The following is a 10,628-nucleotide window of genomic DNA, read 5'->3' as shown; positions in this document are numbered from 1 at the left end:
AACGTTTCAAATAAAGAACCGATGAGATTTTGCAAATTTTATGCGTTTTTTTTTTTAAAAAAGTTATCAAGCTCTTAAAAAATCACCCGATATATGTTGAATAGTTTCTTAAGATAATGTTTTGAATTTCAAGGCATGAAGCGTATGCTTCGCGTAGGTTGCTGGGGCGTGGAATGACTAGCATTCTAGACAATTCGCCGTTTAGCCCTCTGATGAATATATCAAGGGCTCGATTTCTATAGGTTTCCAGTAGAACATTATTTGTTTCTCTTGAATAATCATGACTCTTTATTTTGTTTATTATCAGCGATAGTTGCTGATTGACTCTTGCGTAGAATTGCTCTACGTGTTTTTGGGATAAGGTTCCTAGTTCGTGTTCTAGAGTCCTAAGGTCGCGTTTGTCTGCATAGTGTAGTGACAAATAATTTTTGATTGTTCCCCAATCATCACTGAATATGTTGTATGAGATTAAGGCCGTATCTGCAGGTCCTTTAATTTTCTGCCTAATATGTCGTCGGATGGCTCTATACAGTGGCTTTGTTCTGAATACTTCGTAGTCCTGCAAAACAGATTCGACGTTGTGGATCCAAGATATGAATAGGATCGGATCTCCTTCGAATGTTGAGAGTTCTTCACGCTGTCAGGTAATCTGCTAATTTTTATTAAGTCTGATTCAGTTAAGAGAATATGGTTATTTGAAATAGAACTTTCGTTATGGGGACTAATTCTACTTTCTAACTGATTTATCCTATTGCTCAATATTTTTRAYTGTTCTATTTGTGCATTAACAGCACCTGTTAGGTGTGTAATAGCTTCTTGAATTTGCTCCATTACTGAGATTTACAATTTCGACTATTTACTGCTTTAGCAATATGATACTTTGTATATATTTATTGCTATTAACAATTTTTTATATATCGGGTATAAATTTTATTTGCTTATTAAGATTTTTAATATTTTTTTTTTATATTGGGTACTTATTACAGTACTTAAAATTTATTTGGCCGATATTTCTTGTTATGCAATGTTTTAATATATCGGGCAGTTATAATTTTGTGTAAACTTAATATTAACTTGCAGGAGTATCAGCTTTGTCATCATTTTTTGGACGATCCACTTGGTCCTGTTTGAAGTGTTGAGTCCTCTACTGGGGGGTGGATGACGTCACTTTAGGCGTTTGGCGGCTTTTAGTTCCCCACTTTATAAGTATTTTTAATTTGATTTGTCAAACACTTAGCTTTATTGTTTAGCAAATCTTAAGATACTTGAGGCGCTTTTTTTCTTGCGGCGTTTTTGTACACTTGTAATTAAATTTCTGAACAAGGTTTTAAATATTGTTTTTAATGACTTATGCCAAACTCGACTGAACTTTCTATAAAAATTAAATTCCGTGGTTTATCCTTCTGGATAATGAAATTTGATTCACTTTAATACTTTTGGTGTAGGTAACTTCAAGTTTTTTTAAAGTTCTCGGGCGCCAGTTAATGGTTGCCACCAAAATAATAAATGACACGCACCTTTTGATTGCAAAGTTGAACTCAACATTATTTATTGGATACTTTCTTTTTATACAAAATTTGCTAATTTACTATAACTTACATACGAATTCTTATTTACTAGTACTTATTTCTGTAGTGATAACGTAAGCAATAATCAAAACAGCAAACCTCAGTTTGATCGAGAAACGGCTTACATTGCAGCGGCACGGCTTTCGCTCTGGTTTAGTGCCGACGAAATGTGCCGTTGTTGCAATTTTTGGAAAACAACTTTATTGAGCAACAATCTTGTCAGTATAAAATATTTTGCTAGCTACGACAACTTTGTTGTGGTACTATATTTCGTTAGCTATGCTAGCTGCGATAACTTATATGTGTACGTGTGCATGTTCATATGTATGCAGCACATTGTTAATGCTACATGGTATGGGGTTGTTTTGAAGTGCACATGCACATTTGTATTCAATTGCCTAAATGCATATCTTAGCTCAATATGTTATCTTAAGTAAATATGTTTATTGTTATATTAATTGTTGAGTGCATACGTATTGCATATAAATGCATACGTGCCTCATATAAATGTACGTATCCTTACACGTTTGTTTATGTATTTGCTTTCTACTGCCTAAGCATCGGCGAAGATCAGCCTGTTCAATATATTTGAACAGTAGTCTAAAGCTTTTACACACATTTTTGGCGTGTCAAAAATATTTACACAAAATTTAAATTCAGTTTCTCGTATTTATTATCAATAATTTTCAAATGTTGCAGCTTAGCCTAACTTGCTGTAATAAGGTTCTAAATTAGCAATTGGTTGCATCTCCTTTCGCATCAATAAATGCCTGCAATCTGATTCAATTAAATTGTGTGCAAAACCAACTGACAATTTGAATAAAATTTCGGATATTTCAGCAATTGTGTCATTACGTTTTCAGTCCTTATCAGTTGTTCTCTGACGGTTAAAAAAGCCCAAGAATATTCAGTAATGTTTAGGTGGGGGCTCTGCGGAGACCATGGAAATACAACTTGCTTGTTTCATTTAGAAGTTTCGTAAGTAACAATCCTTTATGGCATGAACGTTGTCGTGCTGTAAAATCCAGCTGACAGTTGGAAAAAGCCGATTGCCCGATAGAAAAGTATATTCGTTTAAAATTGTAAAATACCCGGACTAATTTAAAGTGCCCTCAATTAGTACTAAATCACAAAAGCTGTACTAAGACAAACATCCCCAGAACATTACTGTGCCTCCTCCGAACTTGTTTAGTGGCTGAACTTAAGGATTCATTCTTCTCAAGTGGTAAATGCATAAATTGTTTACTAAACGATCTCTTCAACTGAAATGCAGCCTCAACTGTCCACAGTACATTGTACCAAATGTGTCACTACAGCAAATGACAGGCATCTTTCTTTACAAATTTCAGAAATGTTGACCACTTTTCGTACAACGTGAGTGTTTATATTAACTTCTTTTAATCTCCAGGCGAGTGTAGCATCACTGACTTTTTTCAAATAAGTTGATTTGATGCTCCTGCAATCCTAACGGGACTTATTGTGGGATTTTGTATGACTCTCCCTATTAATTTTTGACATTCTCTTTGAGTCAGCAGCGGTTTCCGCCCTGTCTTCTTTAAATTGTCCAATCTATTATTATTCTTAGAACAAGCTTTAAATACTTTTGACGACATCCGTATCTCACATATTGGCCGATATTTTTGGGTAAGAAGTCAACTACAGGTACTTCTTCTTTACTGTCGTAGACACCGCTTATGTGTTTACAGCCGAGTTAACAATAGCGCGCCAGTCGTTTTTTCTTTCGCATGGTGGCGTCCTTCTCCACCTGGTCTTTCCAGCGGAGTGGAGGTCTTTCTCTTCCTCGCGAGTGGGACGACTGTTTGTTTGATGACAGCAGATATTTCGTCTTGCCCTCGTTCACTGCCAGACCCATTTGCTTTGCTTCCTTTTCGAGTCTGGAGGAAGCTAAACTAACGGCGCGGGTGTTGAGGGCAATGATATCAATGGATGGAGTCAGGTGTAGAAGTCCTCGCAAGTGAGGAAAGTTCTCTGATTGTCATTGGACTTGGGAGTGGTCAGAAACGATTCCTTTACATATGTCTCAAGCAGCTCACGACTTCCGATTCTCGACCAAGTATCCTCTGGGTAGCCAAAGAACATCCGTTTGAAGGCGAGCTAAAAAGAGAAGGCGAAACATTCCCTCCACACAATTGTGTGCTGGGATGAATCCGCAACGTAAAAAGCGCCCCCAATGAAAAAGAACAAAAAGTTCCGGAATAGAGAGATCCCCCAATTAAGTATATGGGAGCTGAGGAAAGTATTAAACCCACTTTTACGTCGGCCAACATGTAACATTATAAGAGAAGGATTATCCCTTAATTCCAAATATATATATATATATATATTAACCGAAATTTTCAATCAAAAGTCAACTATAGGTACCAGAGTCTAAATATTCGATACCTATGGTCTTGAACAGGATTGTTTGGATTTGAACAATTTTTTGTCATAAGATGGCATACACAAGGCATTATTAGTGCAAAAAATAATCCAATTAAATTAATTGCTTATTGATTTGTGCACTGAAAAGTAAAAGAATCAAGTGGAATTTAAAATTGTGTTGTATGGGAAGTAGGCGGGTTTATTGTTCGATTTCACTAATTTTCACAAAGTGGCATAGGGATATGAAAATAATGGTATGTTCCAAATTTTGTCGAAATAGGTCAGTTGGTTCCCGAGATGTCGGATTTCTCCAAAAAGTGGACGCCCATCACCCAATTTACCCCGCACCCTAAATATTATACTATCTCGTTGGCAATTTTTACGTTTCTGGCGCATTTACTGATTATACTTTTAGTAGTGTTGAACAATACCGTTATATGAGTAGTGAGTGGGGTTTTCATCCGATTTCATCCGTTTTTACACAATCGGTAGTAGTTCTTGTAATATTCGTGCTGGGTGAATTTACGGAGGCGGAGGCGGGGCCATGCCCACTTTTTAAAATTTTTTCATCCACAGGTACCCCTTTTCTACTGTGATCCAATTACAGTTTTATATTTTAAGTGCTTAGTTATGGCACTTTATAGGTTTTCGGTTAATGGCGATTTGTGGTCGTGGCAGTGGTCCGATTGCTCCCATTTATGAATTCACATTTTTTTGTGTACTAAGGAACCTATATACCAAGATCTAGATTGCTGCCTTCATCTATAAGACATATTTTTCTTATTGACGAAGTCTTTCAGCCAGAAATAAGCCTTAGCGCTAAAGATTATTTGATGAAAATCCGAATCATTTACATGTGGTTGCTCAGCCCAATTCACGACCATACAACAATTCTGGTGGTCAAGCGTCTTCAGTTCTTGCGTCAATTTATCTTGTAAGGATGTAGGCCAGGATCTTTTCGCAAAATTCGCCACAAAACCATCACAGAAATTACCAACGCTTGAGAACGACGTGTGAGAGACTGATTTGGGTCTTTCTCAATTGATGCGCTAACGGCGAAAATATTTTCGGCACTACGGGCACTTCTTTGCCTCACTGGCATTGGACGTAGAGCTCTTAAAGTTGAGTCCGCTAACTCCAAATTTCAGTAATAAATTTTAAAAATTTATACACCTTGTTGGATCGTATATCTTTCCATGATGAAATGGCAAACCTTAATAAAGGTAAATGTCCCTGTCGGTCTACTTTTGTAGCTCCCTATTCGAAAACCCTATAGTTTTTCCGTTACCGATGTCTTGTGGCATTAGTCCGTTTCCGCCCATCTGGAATACCCACTCCGCTTGGACTAAGTTTCAACGAAACTTACTGACAGATGGATGGATCCGCTATCCCAAATTTTTGCACACTTCTTTTTAAACTGTTACGTAAAATGTATAAATATATTTCCTTTGTCATATTATCTTCAATAATTCTGATTTCAGCGACAATTGTGCTACAAATACAACCCCATACCATTAAACTCAACTTTCTAAATTTTACTGTGGGAATAATGTTCTTTTTAGCAGGGCTGTAAGCGGCTTTCTCCAAACTCTTTTAGGTCCATCGTGGTAATATAGCATTAGTTTCGTCTCATCACAAAACAATACATCATCCCAGTGTTGCATTGGAAATGAAATGTGAGTTAGAACAAAAGAAACTCGTTTTTCAATGTTAATTTGCTAGAGCAATGGTTTTTTTCTTGCACTTCTTGAATAATATTTTGTTTAAAAAAACTCTTTGCATGTGTTCGGAGCAGCTCCTTTCACGATGAAACTACCAATAATGAGTAGATTTAATCTCAAGTTATTATTTATACTTAAGTTAAATAAATTTATACACACACATATATTCAATCCACTGTGGTGAGAAAACATTGTAAATATTTAATATATTTAATATTAATTGTTAGCTGGTCACTCTATTGCGCATATCCAACACAGCATTACTAGTTATTCTTATTCGTCATTTCCCTTTATCCTTTAATATGTTTATACATACATATATGTGAGAACAATTAAGCTTAGCTTTGCCTAAGCCTAGCATCATAGTTATTAGTTCGCTTTTTATATTCGCTACCTGCAGACGCACTACATATCACCTGGCAAACCACCAGCCACGTAACTTTCTATTCGTTGTATTATATATATTTATATTAATAAATAGTTTTGTAAATATATATTGTCGTTGTTTTATAGCGCGATTCGAAGCTATCAAAAAAGCTTGGTCGCTCAACAGCATGGTTGCGTGGCCTACTTGCCCAATATTATGTTCCTTCAAATCTGCAGCTAACATTCAAAAGCTGCACTGTGGTTTATTCTCAAATTGTTTGATCATTACTCTTTTCATTCTTTATGTAAGCTTTTTTGGCCTGCCACTGGGTTGTTTTAACACTAACCGAATTTCTTTTTTGCGCGATGTATGTATGAACATTGTACATGTAGCGAAAATATTTCAGCCAATTCTTTTGCTAATCTACCTTTATGAAAATCATAATAAACCGAATCGAATTCTTCTTCGAATTTTGAAAAAAGTTGTTGGTTTTGCATATATCACATTCAAATAACTGTTTGTTTTCAAATAAACAAGAAGTATCCGCGAGGAATGCGTTCTGCTTAAAAGAACAAAATACTTAACTATTGTACTGTGAAAAGAATTATGAGACACACATCAGCTTGCATTTAAATTTATAATTACATTTTTTATAATTATATTTATATTGCTTTTTATATACATATACACAATTAACCATTGATTGTATAAACCCACACAATTGTATATACTAACATACCATATACATACGTACATATATTACACCTACTCAAATATACACATCTGAATTGTTATCCAATCCTAATAATTTTATTTTATTTGGCTCACCGGCAAACACTACGTCGAGTACCCCGACAGTACGTATATCTCAATTATACACAACAATGAGGCGAACAAAACTATTATTATCTTGTGCTGTATATTAATTCTTTGCAAAATGATAAGGGGACGTAAGTCGCTAAGGGAGAGGAAGCACCCTAATGATTTTTTTTGGCGACGCGAAGAAACTTTCTTATTAATGGACCAAATGTTCTTTTCCAGTGCAGTGCAGCCATCAATATCTACTCATTTTTATAGTGCATGGAAATAAATTGAGTATCATGTGGTTTATTTTAACTACAATAAATGAAAATTACTTGAAAATTATGTATCTCTACTGAACAATATATAATATAACTAACCGCGTTGAATAACAAAATTGCTTACAACTAAAGTGCTTTAACTAAAATTATAATGTATTACCACCAAGCTGAAAAAAGCTTCGAAGAAATGAATTACCCAAAAAAAAACAAAATTGTGCAATTGAAATAAAGTTGTCGAAATGCCTGTCTATAGCCCTGATTTTTAAGTCAACGAAAGAATTATTGTTAATTCGTTTATCAGTCTACAAAAAAAATTAGTGAAGTAACTAGAATAATGTTATGTATTCCACATTGAAACTAGATATCATCAAAACTCTTCCTTTGAATTACCAACCTGAGAAAAACGCGTAATAATTTGAATTTCAATTTCAAAATTTGGAGAATGTTTCTGTAGTGCATCCGATAATGCAACAAAAACATATTATTATTCGAAAATTTTACACTGAGACGATCACTTAATGCAAAATACTATTTGGAGAAGGGTTTAAGAAAGTCTATGTTGCCAAGCGCAATACAATTATTTAGTAAAGCCCTTTTCTTTGCTTCCAGCAATATTCCCCTCCAGCTCATAAGGCTAGAATCGTCCAAAGCTGGTGTAGACGCGAAAGTTCATGTTTCTTCTCATCGGATGAATAGCTGCCGTCCTCCTCGGATCTAAACACATTAGAAAAGTTACAAAATATATGGAACGAAATACCATAATGCGAAGTCACTTGCTGGCATAAAAACAATGGCAAAAGATTCGAAAATAAAAATAATTATTTTTATTATTATTTAAAAATAATAAATAATTTTTTATAACGGTGTTTAACGTTAAAACATGTTGGAAAAACTTGAGTAAAAATAAAACATGTTGGAATAATGATTTTTATTTAATATTTTATAGCATAACCATTATTTTTAATTACTGTACTGCATATATACGTATTTGACATAGAAGCTATATGATTATAAAAAACTGTCTGTAGAATGCTTAACCAGGATTGTTTTGTAAATAGATAGAGTTGTGAAGGCTATATTTTAGTTGCTTAAGCTTAGTATCCAACTCTCAAGAAATGTAAAAACTTCATATAAAAAAATGCTTAAGAAACGGTCAAGAAAGTTTCCTGCGATAAATTTACTTGTGTTAGTATGCAGCTCTAAAATAATCTAGTACTAATTTTTAATACTTTTTTTTAAATAAAATGCGAATATGCAAACCTGGTTTTACGAAGAAACATCAAATCAACAATTGTTTCTTGAAGGAAATTCAAAGTAATCGTTAAATTCATTATTATGAAGTATATTTTATTTTGAAATGTTGTATAAAACTTACCAATCATCAACAACATTCCTTAAATCGCAATAAAAATATTTATGTTACTTCACACATACATACATATGTACATAATACGCACAAAGTTTATTTTCTTTGTTTATTCTCTCTTGCTCTTCTAATGTGGATCATTCACAATGCGTAACCAGCTGTCAAAATTACTTGAGAAATAATGTATTTTTTTCTTGAGCAATTACTTGAGAGCTGGATACCATCCTTTATGATATAAAATCAAACGAAAGAAGTAGTTATTACATTTTAGATGTCGTTAACTACATTTTGTGGGTATGACAATTGACAATGATCCGGTTTTGTCCATTTCTAAGCCCGACCTTCTCAGAGTGAAAGAACATACATCAGTACCAAATTTATCGCTTGCATGGACTGTCAGACGGAAGGATAGAAGGACAACTTTACGGAATTCAGTTTATTTTGTTATCCAAAGCGGTTTAAAAAATGTCACACTTTCCAAAACAAGTAGTAGATGGCGAAGACTATAAGACACACTATAAGAATCCCATTCATAAATACAAATATCAATTAAACAAGACTTCATACTTCAAAGCCACTATTCGTGCTAAGTTCTATCTCGTTATATTAGTTGCTTGTTGGTTTTTATTCTAAACTGTGAAACAATCAAATGGAATTTTAAATTGTGTTATATGGGAAGTAGAGTCATGGTGGTATTGCGAATAGATAAGAATATTAGCATAATAATAATAATAACCGAATTCGGTTGGAGTCGGTGGAGATAGGTATGTGATTTTACCTAAAAATGACACGCTCATTGTCCAATTTTGACCTCGCTTCTATAACGCCCTCCATACATCTCGCGAGTAAAAGTAAATGTCTCTTGCATATTTAGTTAATAATTTATCGTGATTTAGTAATTTTTAATAATACAGTTATGTGGGGAGTAGGTGGGATTATCATCCGATTTCATCAATTTTTGCAGAGTAGGTAGGGTATTTGTTCTGAGCGGATTTTGTTGTTTCAGCTTGAATGGTTCGGGAAATAAATACATAATATTTTTAGAGAGCGGGACCACCCCCATTTTTTCAAATTTTTTTTTTTGAATAAAACTGTGTTTGCCTCTCACGATACGATAAGACGCATTAGTATATATAATTGGTTGGCATTTAATTTCATACTAAATAAATTAAAATAATAAGCCAAGAAGTATTGAAAATACACACCTGAAGCTCTTCTTCACGCTGATCGCTTGCAGAAGCCATAGCTGATTCTACATCTTCCTCTCCAAGTGATTGACTTAATTGAGTTTTTTCGAATGCAGACTTTTTGCCGTCGTCCTCCACTAGTTTGAATACTCCTGGTCGAATTTCCTTTATTAGATCATGTGAAATCCAAAACTCAATTCTTCGGCGCAGTATAGTAGATGGAACTTTTGTAATCTGACTAAGGTCTTCTAATATCCATTCATCTAGGATGAAAATTCATATACATATTATATAGACAAATTCAATCAAACTATTCAATACTAATTTCATCTCATATAACGAACAAGATTAACGATAGAGAAACAAAAAAATATAGTGTTTATTTCATTCACTCATACATTTTTTAGAGAGATAACCTGTCTTCTATTCGCCAAGACAAGAATTAGACAGTAGTATAAGTGTAAGTTATACCAGTTATTCAAACAATCTGACATCATTTGCGTTGCAACCCTGTGCTTATCTGACGCATAAAGAACATTCGAGTTATTTCTTACTAACGTCCCCAAATAAGGTAAAGTACTGTCACACATTTCTCATGCCTGTAAATTTTTTATGGGCTTTGAAAAATTCGATTATGACAGCGTGTTAAGAAATAAAGCAGAAACGCTGCAGAAAACGAAGAAATTGTAATTTTTCTGAAAATTCGCGGGATGTTTATAGCTGGTACAAATTTATATAAGATATTATTTATATATGGTTAGCTGCGAGCAGTGAAATAGTAGTGGGTGTTAGAGTTTTACATACCTGTGAGTTATGCAAAATTCTAAACAATTTTAACATCAATTGAAATGGAAAAGTTTATCATATTTCCCTGGCTACGTTTCTTAATAAAAATATTTTAACTTGAATGGGTGTAAGATATATTTATTCACAAAGTTGTGTTTATATATGAAAT

At 34.0% G+C, this 10,628-nt stretch overlaps 1 protein-coding gene across 1 annotated transcript in view; it reads right to left on the bottom strand.

Annotated features, from left to right (window-relative positions):
• Positions 1 to 9,689: 9,689 nt before the first annotated feature.
• LOC108968378 (anaphase-promoting complex subunit 2) overlaps positions 9,690 to 10,628 on the bottom strand; it is a gene marked incomplete at its 3' end in the record, with an annotated part of 118,293 nt that continues 117,354 nt past the window's right edge. The window contains 1 exon segment of the mRNA XM_018932377.1: positions 9,690 to 9,936. Coding sequence (XP_018787922.1) covers positions 9,690 to 9,936 — 247 coding nt within the window.

The sequence above is a fragment of the Bactrocera latifrons genome, unplaced genomic scaffold (assembly GCF_001853355.1).
Source record: "Bactrocera latifrons isolate USDA-ARS-PBARC rearing strain unplaced genomic scaffold, ASM185335v1 scaffold_212, whole genome shotgun sequence".
Classification (NCBI taxonomy): Eukaryota; Metazoa; Arthropoda; class Insecta; order Diptera; family Tephritidae; genus Bactrocera; species Bactrocera latifrons.
The sequence above is the reverse complement of the archived record's forward strand: the minus strand, read 5'-3'. Positions and strand labels throughout refer to the sequence as shown.